Raw genomic sequence first — 14,185 nt, 5'->3', positions numbered from 1 at the left:
GATTTTTAGAGGAGTCAAATGAAGAGAAAGGGGTAAGGTTTACTGAGAAGAGAGGAAAAGCTGAGCCACCCTTTTGTGTTGTATACGAGAATAAATGTTGCTTGTTTTTTTCTCATATCTTTTTGCCATTCCTCATAAATACACATCATGTGAGTACTTATGATCAGTCTCAAATATCATAATTGTACATTTATACAATTGATTTGTTGATAGCTTTCATTTCAAATCAACGACCCTGTATACGTATAATTCATTTATGGGTGATCTGAGATATCAGGTTCCAGGTTTGACTGCAAAGTAATATTTATAAAATAATGTACTTTTATATCTAAAAGTATCTAGATTTGAATTCTACATTTTCTTTTTGATTGAACAGGTTTATCATGTATATGATTTTACTAACAACAATACTGGATTTTCCTATTGGTTTTTCTGTTTTAATTGGCTTTATAAATTTATATGTAGACAGATATAACAACAAAGACATTAGATAGGGGTCACATGATGGATGCATCTGCCTAACCATGTTAACCGTGTTTTTATTTGCCCCGTCGATAGAGTTTAGGGTTAGGGATGAATGAGTTGTCCGTTTGCGAATTGGTTCTTCTGAGTCAGGTTATCTAATTTTTGTTTGCCTGTAACTACGCGCAATGGCAGATCTATAAATAATTTTGATCCGAAGTAAAACTAAAAACCCTTATTAATACCTTTACAAATTTAAATATTCAACATAGACATTATTTAAATTATATGAAACTACACTAGTTAACAAATTTATGGTGAGCAGCTGCACCACCCATTCATAACATAGCTTCGCCACTGACTATACGCGTAGATATACAACTACATCAATCTGTATAACTATATATTACGAACGACGGTAGTAATGTTGTTTCATGAGAGCGAAGTTATGTGTCTATATACCTTTTGTCAAACTATACTAATTATTTGTATTTACTATATCTAGTAGTACGAATCATGTTATACCGAGACCAAGTATCCCTAAGCTAACATATTTCATGTACTTCTTTTTCAAAATAATTGATCTCGAGTTACTGGAATTGGGCAGACATCATTTATACCATATTAGTAAAACTCAAAACATCAGTTTACCTTGTTTCATTTTAATAAATATAATAACTAGTGACTGATTATCAGTAAAATATCTAGCGACTTTTGTCAAAAAAATGAATCCGTATAAGAAATCGAAGTTTACAAACGAGTAATGCTTTGATATTGAGTAAGCAGTACGTATCGTATACTACAAAGTTAATAGTTCAAATAAATTAACTGGATTCTACTTTGTCAGCGGCCCCTTTAATTATGGTAGTGGAACGGTGGAGATATCAAATTTTTATAAGAAGTCTTTGGTCAAAAAAATCAGTTCCCAATATCAATGCTAATATTTTTATAATCATTGCCATATTCGACTTTCGGGAAAATTTCAATATGGCATAACATTATGTTCAATAATTAAAAAGACTTTACAGGAAACAACAATTGGCATTTTTATTTTGGTTCTTATGATATTCCTATAATTGAAGTTATATGGTGGTGGTACGTTCTACCACGAAATGATTGTGTCTGCAAGTGGACAATGTAACTTTTAAAAATAAAAAAGGGTTTGCAACATATTACCTCTTTTATTCGTAACGGTACCAAACATTGCATTAAAAGGCTTGGAATTTTTGTAGTTATAAGATAATGACTTCTATTGGAATTTCGATTTGGGTGCATAACTTTTTTTTCAACTATTGATATTAAAACAAATTTAGTCAATGAATAAATTTTACCAATGCATGGTAACAAACATAAGACAATATATTGTGTTTCCATATTTTTAGCAAACAATACAAAGAACGAAATATAAACTAAAAATCTCAGAAGAAATTATTAAGTTATCGTTAGAAAAATCATTAATCATACGAGGTAGAACCATTAACATGGGATATCCCCTAGACTATATTTGCGAAGTGATTTTGCCACATATCAATTCTATAATCAATTTCACAAAACAAATATGACATGACTACTAAAATTGATGACATGTCTTATAACTTAATGTGACATAGACAATTTCATTTAATGTTAATTTATCTCATATATTACATTTAATGTCAATTTATATTTTTGATTTTTTTTAGAATATAGGAATAACTCATAAATCATCATTAAAATAAATATATTCAAATATGGCATTTTAAATTTCGAAATATAATATAATTATACATTTTTAAATTATAAAATTTTAGCAATAAAATTTTCCAAAATGTATACAATTTTTTTTTAGGAAATTATAAAAATTTAATCAAAAAATAATTATTTTCTTATATATCTACAAATTTTATAAATATTGTTTAATTTTAATTTTTGGTAATTATGCAACTTTTACAAATTTATTTAAAATATTTAATTAAAATAAATTGATAAAAAAAATCTATCTAAGATTATAATTTCAAATATATACATGCATATTCTTAAATATAATTTTTATGTTTAATTAAATCAAATTTATATTAAAATATTGATACAAAAAAGAAAATTTACAATATTAATAACATTTTATTTTAAAATATAATTTATATTTATCTGTTAAAAAATATTTTAAATTTTTTTACTGCACATGGTGCAGGAAGACACCTAGTTGCGATTAGATCAAGTGAGAATAATTGTGATCAACTTTTATTGGCGTCTATTCTTGTGTTATGTTTTCACATAGCCATTTTGTCAACTTTTGGTTACCTTGTGCTTTTGGGCTTTATTCAATCTTTGATGTTTACTTTGGTCACAAGCAGAGCCGTCTTTTAGCACGTGCAAGTGGAGCAGTTGAACATGGTCCAAAATTTTAGAAGGCCCATAATTTTTTTATTTTAGTAATAACTATAAATTTAAAATAATATATTTATTAAAAATCAGATAACTATATTTAATTTAATTTTCATATTTATTAAACAATATATATAAATTATAAATTTGATTTTTTTTACATAACCAACAAATATGCAATAAGTCAGAAAAAATTAACATTTATATCAATTATATATTTTGGAAAGTAAAAAATAGTTGTTGGTGTTTGATTTAATATTCAATGTAAATTTAGAAAGTTAATATTCTAATTGATTATATTTAGGAAACTATTATTAATTAGTGATTGTAAATAAAGAGGGAAATATATAATTTTTCAGCAACTCTTACAAAAAATAGTAAACAGAAAAAAAAACACTAGTCTACGCTTCTATCGAGAAAAAAACTGAGGAGTCTCCAACTTCTTGTTTAATCAAATCAAGAGTCCACGGTTTTTTGTCTAACCACTATCCAGATTCTATTTTTTTGTTAGTTTTTTTTATAGATTATAACTCTTGATTGTGGATACAAAAAGAATCAAAAGAAAAAAGAAACTGAAAAATTTATAGTCCCGAAAAGATGCTTTTCATAAGTTTTCAATTATAAAAGAAAAAGATATTTCTTCCACTCAAATTAGATCGGTGTATTTATTATATAGTATAACAATATTTTATGAGAAAAACATAAATTATTTTGGATTATTATAAAGGGTTTTGTTTTTTTTGAACATGGTCTCCGTAGAGTTTGAGACGGCTCTGGTCACAAGACATGTTTCTTCTTTTCATTGATCAGCTGCATTTTATAGGTTCGGGAATTTACAGATGTAGTACATTGTTTCTTATTTCATTGTTTTGTTGTGGTTTTGTGTGGATTTGGTAGGTTTTTGGCTATTAGTGTGACATGGGTAAATCTTTTAAGCTTGTGTAGATTTTCTATTAGAAAAAAATTTCATAGAAAGATCATATTTGGCAGAAAAAAAGAATGATCATCTTCAGCAAAAAAATCGATTATGAATCGAGTTTATATTCTATACACACGGTTTCATTTTTGGTTTAAAATCACTTGTTCTTATGAATCATGATGATCACTGTACCACCAAGAGTGATGTACATACATCAAATGTTGGATATAAATGGAAGTAAAATGAAAAAGAAGGATGGGACAAGATGTTCAAACTTTATACCAAGACCAAAGTTTTGAATATACAAAAAATGCAGATGAAAAATAAAATGCAGACTAAACAGGATAAATACAGATCAATAATCTGCAGATTAATTTCTCAAAAAAAAATAATCTGCAGATTAAATGCAGAACAATTGTCGAGTCCTTTTTTCTTCTTCATTGCAGATCAGATAATTTAACAGTAACATTAATCTGCATGCAATTTATTTATTATTTTAATATATTTTTGTGTTATGGATATTTTAAGGTGAATGACAAAAGAAAATACATCCACTCTGCATCCTATAAAAACTGCATTTATTTTGCATGTGGTTTGTGTTTCATTCAAAAAAAAATTGTGATCTGCAGCGCGCGTGCACGCATGCACTAAATGTTCATGGCCAACCACATCACGACACGTAGCACACGACATCCCATAATTTTTTTTTCTTTCAGCTATTGAAACTAGCCCTGCGATTTCGGTTATTTGGTTCGGTTCGGTTCAGGTAATTCGGTTTGTCGGTTTAATCGGAATTGAGAATTTTCACCGAAAAAACCGATTAAAAATTCGGTTCAATTCGGTTCGGTTTCGGATTTTTTCGGTTTATCAACATTGGTCCGAAAATAACCGAAATAAATTTTGAAATCGAATTTCGCAGTTAAATCGGTTATTTTCGGGTTAAATCGGGTAATTTCGGTTTGTGGTTGGTGCCGGTTTATTCGGTTATGATTCGGTTTCACCTGTATCGACACAAATAGAATAACAGAGACTGATTATTTACTCATTAATCGACACAAACCATAACAACTAGCTAGTAACAACGAAACCCCAAATCGTTTCCCACACAAACCCTAAATCGATTTTTACAGAACGTTGAAAACAAGAAAAGAAAGATAAGAGAACTAACCTTGTGATCGAAATGATATCGAGATGAAGAGAAGATGGTCTGGTGGTCAGAAAATCAGACAAGCCAAGATCAAGATCGTGTTTAACAGAGAGGTGATTAGGTTACGCCGTTTCTAATTTTAGGTTAACGGTGACTTAAGGATAAGAGAGATAAGATTAGATTTATATACTTAGGTTAAAATCGGTTATCCATTCGGTAATAGTGAACCGAACCGAACCGACGTGATAACCGAAATAAATTAAAATCTCTGCCGATCGGTTTCTTCATAAGAACCGAGCCCTAACCGATTTCCTTATTACTCGGTTCAGTTCGGTTCGGACCAATCGGTTCGGGTCAGAATCCCAGGGCTAATTGAAACTATACAACGCTTGATGATACCACGTCATTATACACAGGTTTACAACACCCTCATTGTATGTGATTAAACAATTGAAAGAGAGTTTTAACACCCTCATTGTACATGGTCTAAGGCTCTGAATGGTAACAACGGATTGAACGGTGCGAGATAAATGATATAACTGCGGTGCAGTTTTAACAGTTATTAAAATATATAGATATATAATATATGTAAAAATTTTTGTTACCGTTAACTGCGGTAACATTCGGAGCCTAAAAATGGGTAACTTCTTATCATGGCTGCCTCACTCATCATTTCTTTTTTTTTTCTTCTCCTTATTATAGTTCCTTTCCCCCCAACTTTTTTTGGCTTTCTTGTTTTCTTTTTCCAACTCTTTTCATGTGATCTTCCCACTTTGTTTGTAAATAAAGCTAATTATTTGATTATAAAGATACAATACTAACATGATTGTGATGCTTTTAACATTTTTATAATCATAATAAATTATTAACGGTTACATCTACTTTAAAATATCTTCTCTCATCTTCTTCTGTCTATGCATCTATGAATTAAACCTACTCACTCAATTCCTTTTTTTTTTTTGCAACCCAAACTCACTCTATTCAACCACCAAAAAAAAGATATAAACTGAAATCATTATCTCTCTATCATTTTCTCTAACTTCTCTCTAAAAGAGCTTTTATCAGAACAGTTGCTTTCCGGTGGCCGGCGGTATCACCGCCGGTCACCCGTCCCTTTTGTTTTTTCTCTTTTGTTGTATATATCTTCGCTCGGCGAATTTCTCTTCCGCTTGTCGGATCTATCTTTCGCATGGCGACTTTTGATGTGATCTATCGATTCAAACAGGGTTGTTCTTCATGATTTTCTTTTATTCCTGTTTTTGAGTCGATTAATAATAATCCGATATTTGTGATTGGATCATAGTTATCTTATGTTTTCCACTTGGGGCGTAATTTTATTCCGTTAAATCCTTGATCAGATACCTCCTTCACCGCTCACTCTGACTTCTTTTATATGAGAGTCAGTCTCTGCTTTCTTTACGTAGCCGTTCATGGCGTTCAAGTGGAGCATCTCTGAAGAGAGAAAGAAGAGTTTGATGGATTCTTGAAATCATTTATGAAGGAGATTCAGAAGAATCGGCGTTGTCTTCAGCGGTCCGGTAAAGGATCTATCTTCAGTTTGATTTCCGTTTTCCTCTGTTTCAATTCCGGTGGACTGAGGCCCTTTTGCTCAAGTATTTACGGTTAAAGTGAAAAGCATGTGAATTTGGTATCGGGTTTGGTGGTTGGCTTAAGTTACAATAATGGAGGTGACTAAAGAAGATCGGAGGCGGAGAAGAGGAAGACGTTGCGGCGGAGAAACTAGATGGAGGCCAAAATTGCCGCTTTCTTCGTGAAAGAGACACGTGTAGATTCAAGAAACTTCTTCTTCAGACGCGTGGAGATTCTCGTAGCAATCACCGCCTAAGAACTAGGGCTTCTTGTAATTTTATCTGGGCCTATCTTCTTATAATAACCCAATACCAGATTGTATTGCCCATTGGGCCAGTTTCTAATGAAACAATGTTGACAAAAAAAAAACTGAAATCATTATCTGGGACATTTATTTGTACATCCCTCTCGCCCCGCCCCGGCCCGTTTCATCGAAAGTCTCAACGGCCCAAATGTTACTAGGCCCGGTTTGTTTCGTATAAACTTTTTTGTATATTTATTGCTCACCCCGTGAAACACGACAAGACCCAACCCAAATTTTCTACCTACCCAAAAAAAAAAGATCCGAAACGTCGTCGTATAAGCCACGAAGTTTCTCGTCTTCTTCCTCTCCATTTTATTTTTCTCGGTTCAGCAAATCTCTCTGCTAACTAAAGATTTCTCCTTCCACGCAATCATCCATTTTCGTGATCCATCTGGAATAACAATCCATCTCTGTTAAACTCCAAGCTCTAGGTTAAAATCGGTTCTTCGGTTTCAATCGAAGCGGATACGAAAGAGTAGCTGAGATTTTAGGTTATTGGAGGTGTGAATCTTGTGTTTTCAATTCTAGGGTTAGCTTGAAAAAAGCATGTTTTTCTCCGGCGATCCGTCGACTCGGAAGCGAGTTGATTTAGGTGGTCGGAGCACTAAGGAGAGAGATGCTCCGAAGCTTCTGGAGCAGACGAGGATGGAGCGGAATCGCCGTCTGCTTCAGAAGCAACAGAATGCCGCTGCCCTCAAAATTCAGGTATAAATTATTTAACCTAAAGATGATATTTTTTTGTTTTCTTAGCAATGTAGCCTTTGATGGAATGTTGAGCTAAAAAGATGTCTCCTTTTGATAGCTTTGAGGAGGTTTCAGAATCTCAGGTTTTCCTCAATGGATTTGATTTTTCTTGAGCGTTTGATCCTTTTCGTGTTCATGCGGTAATGTTCCTGTAGGTCTCGTTTGGGTGGTGGGGTTTAGGATTTAAATATTACTGTTACAAAATGCTAGCTGGGGGGTGTTTGCAACACTTTATGGTGGTTTGTTGTTGCATTTTGTTTGGCTGAAGATAAAAGGCTTTTCAACCGTTTATGATCCTCTTGATGGAATGGACAAGGTGCTGACTGGTGACAATTTTTTGGCTACAGAAATTCTTTAGAGGTAGAAGATCAGTGGCCATTGAGCGCTCCAAGGTGAGGCGTGAGTTCTGTGAAACCTATGGGAATAATTGCCAGAATGTTGACAGGTATTTTTCTTTTTGTCTAATAGTATTGCTACATTTTTTTTCCCTTTCTTCTGATTGTTCTTTGGTTACTTATTTGTCTTTTTGACCCTTTTGCTATTTAATTTCTGCATTCAGGAATTGCTTTGAGCCAGGTTCAAGTTTCCTCCGTCAGTTACTGTTTTTCTTCAAGGCACAAAACTCGGGAGATTTTGTGATACTTGTGGAGACGTGTCGCCTACTGAAAATTTTTACTCACAGCAATGGTATTTCCAATATCTATGCATGTTCGTTTTGTTGATACTTTTGGCCAATCCATTCATGGGTTTGATTAGTGTGGTTTAACTCTTATGTATGGGGACGCATGTTCTGAGTCTTCGTTTGCTTTATCAGTTATTGAAGGCTTGTGTACTCTTGTTTAATATGTTTATCTTCTGAGCAAGCAATATAACTAGAACCTTGTGTGAGGAATGTCTCCTTTCACCACAAATTAAACTCTCACATCCTCACACATATACACTATATTATTATCATTTTTTTGCTTCAAGAACAATCTTTTTTCTAGTTTCTTCCCAATAATGATTGGGATCTTGCTTAATGATATTTGAACTTTCATCATATGACAGGTGACATTCTCAGCCTTTTCTCTGGCTTGGACTATTCCGCTGAGCATAACTTGGTGGATTTTAGAGTAAAGAAACTTGCTTTTACCTGCATCGATGCTATACATCATAATAGGTTACTATTATTACTTTTTTTGTTGTCATCTCTCATTTAAAGTCTATACCTTTTTGTATCAAACTGTGATCAACTGTCATTACATTGGCTTTATTTCAGTTCTGTTATTAATCTGTTCAGTTTTGCCTCCTGATTTGAATTAGCAGGGACCGTTTAAGGGATCAGCTGTTAGTTACTACTGAAGAAGCTAGCACCTCAACAGCTATCTTGATGGAGGCGATGTCATTGGTGCTAGATCCTAAGCTGCCTTGGGTTTGCAAAACTGTGAGTTATCTACAGAAAAGACACATATTCCAACTAGTCAGAGATATCGTCATTACAGCTAAGGTATTTTCCAGTAGTTCCCCCAATATTATCCACCACCATCCATTTCTTTTAATGTACTGCACATTTTTAAATTGATGTTTCATACTTGGGAACCTCTCCTTTTGAAGCATTTGTGTTGTGATGCAGGAAAGCCCTAGAGGCCAGACTATGATCGGTAGCATTCTTTCACTAGAAAGAGTATTAATCCTGGTAGTAACTCATGTTGGCCGTGAGCCATGTTGCTGCCCTGTTGTTGATCCACGTTGGAGTTTCTCATCTATGATCCTTACAATACCCTTGATATGGCAGCTCTTCCCAAACCTGAAAGTGGTTGGTTCCTGAACTCATGTCTTTTAGTCACGGATAGACGCTAAACACAATATATGCAGTATCATCTAGGCTAGAAGGATAGTTTTTTTCTCTCTAGCAAGTTTATGTTTAACCCTGAGCTACATAGTTTTTTTAATTGTCAGCATCCATTTAAACTTTTGTAAACTCAATGGTTTCATGGTCCAGGTCTTTGCCAACCCGAATCTAAGTCAACACTACATTCACCAGATGGCTTTCTGTATTCAAAAAGATACCCATGTCCTCCCAACAGATACAAGCGCAGAGTTTCCAGGTTATGCTTGTCTTCTTGGTAATACGTTGGAAACTGCAAATGTGGTGTTGTCACAGCCTGACTGTTCATTGGATATGGTGGGTTCTCGATGAGATTATTTCAATCACAAAACATTGTCCTCCCGGTTCTGTTTCACTCTAAGGTTTTCTTGTCTTCGTTCTTTATTTTGACCAGGCAGTTGACATTGCATCAGTTGCAACTTTCTTGTTAGAGAGACTTCCTCCTGTGAAGTCATCAGAAAGAGAAAGCAAACAGAGTATGGCATTTGTTTTGTTTCATTATTCTAAATTTTTCTGTCCATTCTGCTCGCGGAGTTCTTCATTAATTTGATCGTATTCTGAAATAGTCATGCACTTTTATCGTGGTTCAGGCTCTTCTGAGGAGGATGATATGTTGATTGACGATATACCAGAATTCGTCTTGAATAAGACTCTGGAGCAGCAGATAACCACCAATGCTATAGACTCACGTTTTCTTCTGCAGTTAGTATGTACCCATTCCCTGTCATATGAAACCACATTCAGTGCTATCCCTCCTCTGGGTCGAGTGATTTATTAATTTTAATCTAAGTTATTTTATTGTCAACTGTGCAGACAAATGTTTTGTTCCATCAAGTTTCGCTTGGTACGCAGCCATATGATGAAGAAAAAGAAGCACGAGCTATTGGCACAGCCAGTTCTTTTCTGTATGCAGCATTCAACACCCTCCCTCTTGAGAGAATCATGACAGTTTTAGCTTATAGAACCGAGCTTGTAATTGTGTTGTGGAATTATATGAAACGATGCCATGAGAACCAGAAGTGGTCATCCATGCCTAATCTCCTAGCTTACCTTCCAGGAGATGCTCCGGGTTGGCTATTACCTCTGGTTGTTTTTTGTCCTGTTTATAAGTAAGGTTTGCTTAATTTAATATCATTCTTTTCTGTAGTATTACTTGATTCTTCTGTCGTATCACTATAAGTAAGTTGGCATTGTGAGGGTAATTTAATATTTTAATCTGACTTAACATTGTTGTTGCTGATCAGGCATATGCTTATGATAGTCGACAATGAGGAGTTTTACGAGCGAGAGAAGCCACTGTCGCTACAAGATATCAGATTGCTTATCATCATTCTCAAGCAAGTAAGTGTTATGACAGGTCTTATTGTTGTCTTGTAACTTTGATGTGATGAGTTTTAGGAGGTATCGTGAAGACACGTGCATAAAGTTCAAATACGCTACACAAAATTTTAAGACGTGATTAGCTAGATTGGCTTTGTGTAATCATATGGCTGCGTTGGTAGTGGTTGTTAAATTTCTTCACCAAAAATAGCATCTAATGTGCCATGCTTTTAATTTTCTAATTGTTCTTGTGTATGATGACTCTTTTGTTCAGGCTTTATGGCAGTTACTATGGGTGAATCCACTTACGCAGCCTAGCACGGGGAAATCTGTCTCCAACAACCTCTCAAAGAAGAACCCTGTTGGCTTGATTCAGAACAGGGCTGGGGTTGTAGTTGCTGAATTACTTTCACAGGTCATTGTTCATTTTATGGCTATGTTGACTGCGAGTCAGTATAACTTGGCAAAGGTCTTTGTTCATTTTTCCTTTTGTTATAATTTTTCCGCAGTTACAAGATTGGAACAACCGGCAACAATTCACTTCCTCGAGCGATTTCCAAGCTGATACAGTCAATGAATATTTTATCTCTCAGGTGACTCAACACTTCAGTTTCGTTTAGTGCTTGTTTCTATATCATTTTGAATGACTCGATTAATTTCTCTCCTACCTTTGCTGATATTGTTTTCCTTTCTCCAGGCAATAGCGGAAGGTACAAGAGCCAACTACATACTGATGCACGCTCCTTTCCTGATTCCGTTTACAAGCAGAGTCAAGATATTCACAGTGAGTGGTTGTTAGGATGTGTATACATATACTTGCATGACTAATCTGGGTAAATGGGAGAAAAGATTGTATGTACTTATTCACTGATCACTTTGCTGCGGCTGTATTTATTTGCTGGACATATTTGTAGACACAATTAGCAACGGCGAGGGAGAGTCATGATCATGGATCTCAAGCCATTTTTGCTCGAAATCGGTTCAGAATACGAAGAGATCACATCTTGGAAGATGCTTACAATCAAATGAGTGCATTGTCAGAAGATGATCTCCGGGGATCGGTATGTTTTATCTCTTGCCTGGTATTTGTCCTCTTGCAGTTGTTTGTTCGCAGTTGCAACAGATGCGTTTATTCTTTCCTGTGTTTCTGAATTTTGTTTTCTGTTGTAATATTTTGTAATGCAAATAACTTCTGGATGTAGATCCGCGTGACATTTGTCAATGAACTTGGAGTTGAGGAAGCTGGTATTGATGGTGGTGGCATTTTTAAAGACTTCATGGAGAAAATTACCCGAGCAGCCTTTGATGTGCAATATGGGTTGTTTAAGGTCCGCATGTCTAGTTTTTACTCATGTTTTGTGGGTTTCATAATTTACCATGTAGCCTACCGTTTTTAAATCTTGTACATGCTTTCTTTCAGGAGACCGTTGATCACATGCTTTATCCTAATCCTGGATCAGGAATGGTACATGACCAGCATCTCCAGTTCTTTCATTTTCTCGGCACTCTTCTCGCAAAAGTATGTTTACATATAAATTTTATTAATTTGGCCGTTTTCTTTATTGAAGTTGATTTTCCATCTTTAAAGAATCGACTCATGAAATGTTTTCCCCGTTTTGTTGTTTCAGGCTATGTTTGAAGGGATTCTAGTTGATATACCATTTGCAACTTTTTTCCTCAGCAAATTAAAACACAAGTACTGTTAATTTCCTGTCATTTCATTTGTTAATCCCGCATAGACCTTGTGTAGACGTCGTAAAACTTCTATTTATCGTTGTCTAGGTACAACTATTTGAACGATTTGCCTTCTCTGGATCCTGAGTTGTATAAGCATCTTATATTTCTGAAGGTTAGTATTGGCACCATCTGTTTTCCTCTTATTATGTGGAGAACCGAGAAATATCTGTTTGTGTTCCTGGGATGGTTTTTGGATGTTCTTATTGGCTTTTTCTCTATCCACTACTTGCAGCGTTATAAGGGTAATATCGCAGAGTTGGAGCTTTACTTTGTTATTCTCAACAACGAATATGGAGAGAGGACAGAGGAAGAGTTACTTCCAGGGGGTAAAGACATGCGGGTTACAAATGAGAATGTTATAACTTTCATTCATCTGGTTTCAAATCATCGGTTGAATTTTCAGGTGCCGGCACTTTCTCTCTCCTTTATTTTAGCATATGCTTGAGGTCACCCATAACTTCAGATATCATCCCATTTTTTTTGTGTTGCAGATACGCCAACAGAGTTCTCATTTCTTGAGAGGGTTTCAGCAACTCATTCCAAAAGAATGTATCGACATGTTCAATGAACATGAGCTTCAGGTGCCAATGGATAAACATGCTCTGGATGGTTAAAATTTTGTGTCTATTACTGCTTTGCTAGTTGTTTACCTACCTTTTGTGGGGTTTGGTTGTAGGTTCTTATATCTGGTTCAGCTGATAGTTTGGATATTGACGACTTGCGTCAGAACACTAACTATACAGGAGGCTACAACGCTGTGAGTTCTTCTTTGCTGTCAGCAGAAATGCCATTCATTAAGTAATTGAAACAATTGTTATATGAACACATCGCTGTGTTTCTTGACAGGGACATTATGTGATTGATATGTTCTGGGAAGTTCTGAAAAGCTTCTCAACCGAAAACCAGAAGAAGTTCTTAAAGTAAGTCAATTTCACCCAAGTTATCACACGAGTCTTTTGTGTGTTTCTTCAACGGAACTGAGAAGGAACTAACATCTATCGTCTTTATTTACAGATTTGTGACAGGCTGTTCGAGAGGACCACTGCTTGGTTTCAAATACTTGGAACCTGCATTCTGTATACAGAGGTAACCTTACACAGGATTCATAATCATTTTGGTTTGAAGTTACACAAATCATTAAACATCATCGTCGTTTTGGGACTGTGTTTCAGGGCTGCGGGTAGCGCGAGTAATGAAGCAGTTGATAGACTACCTACATCAGCCACTTGTATGAACCTTCTCAAGCTTCCTCCCTATCAAAGGTTTGTCCTTCCCATAATATACAGCATCAGTGTTGGTTTTTACTCATTACGAGAAAACTTCATCATTTCTCTCGATTAACTTGTCTTGCACTCGATCCTATATAACTGGAGAAAGCAAACTTAACATCTCTTTTGTCAATGATGCAGCAAAGAGCAACTTGAGACCAAATTGATGTACGCCATAAGCGCAGAAGCAGGTTTTGACCTGAGCTGAGTATCTTTTGCGACTTTGTCGCACGGAGAAACAGATGAAAGACAAAGGGGGTGCTTGGTAGAAACAGAGATGAGGAAGAATCAAAAGCATGTTTCTTGGATGTGGAAAAAAAAACAGGAACTTTTTTTTCTTTTGTAATATATATTCAATCAAGGATGATGGTAAATATCTTTTGAGTGCATAATAATACATAGGAAAGGAAACGTAACATTTTGGTTTGGAGAATAATTGAACCATGTCATCAGATTTGCAAAC

At 35.0% G+C, this 14,185-nt stretch overlaps 1 protein-coding gene across 2 annotated transcripts; it reads left to right on the top strand.

Moving 5' to 3' along the window:
- Nucleotides 1-7,027: 7,027 nt before the first annotated feature.
- On the top strand, nucleotides 7,028-14,176 carry LOC103869709 (E3 ubiquitin-protein ligase UPL6). Of its 2 annotated transcripts, none has more exons than XM_009147784.3 (26): nucleotides 7,028-7,491; nucleotides 7,878-7,975; nucleotides 8,090-8,217; nucleotides 8,578-8,689; nucleotides 8,833-9,016; nucleotides 9,143-9,325; nucleotides 9,512-9,694; nucleotides 9,792-9,873; nucleotides 9,988-10,103; nucleotides 10,211-10,506; nucleotides 10,642-10,738; nucleotides 10,992-11,132; nucleotides 11,227-11,310; nucleotides 11,415-11,501; nucleotides 11,632-11,778; nucleotides 11,920-12,045; nucleotides 12,138-12,236; nucleotides 12,346-12,413; nucleotides 12,500-12,566; nucleotides 12,687-12,857; nucleotides 12,946-13,035; nucleotides 13,131-13,211; nucleotides 13,301-13,374; nucleotides 13,469-13,540; nucleotides 13,627-13,716; nucleotides 13,864-14,176. In XM_009147784.3, the coding sequence occupies exons 1-26, from the start codon at nucleotides 7,333-7,335 to the stop codon at nucleotides 13,928-13,930; spliced, it is 3,102 nt and encodes a 1,033-aa protein (XP_009146032.1). In that variant the 5' UTR covers nucleotides 7,028-7,332; the 3' UTR covers nucleotides 13,931-14,176. The 2 variants fall into 2 exon arrangements, with proteins under 2 accessions (XP_009146032.1, XP_009146033.1); XM_009147785.3 differs by having other exon boundaries at nucleotides 7,030-7,491; nucleotides 8,836-9,016.
- Nucleotides 14,177-14,185: the final 9 nt, after the last annotated feature.

The sequence above is a fragment of the Brassica rapa genome, chromosome A05 (genome assembly GCF_000309985.2).
Source record: "Brassica rapa cultivar Chiifu-401-42 chromosome A05, CAAS_Brap_v3.01, whole genome shotgun sequence".
NCBI lineage: Eukaryota > Viridiplantae > Streptophyta > Magnoliopsida > Brassicales > Brassicaceae > Brassica > Brassica rapa.
The sequence above is the reverse complement of the archived record's forward strand: the minus strand, read 5'-3'. Positions and strand labels throughout refer to the sequence as shown.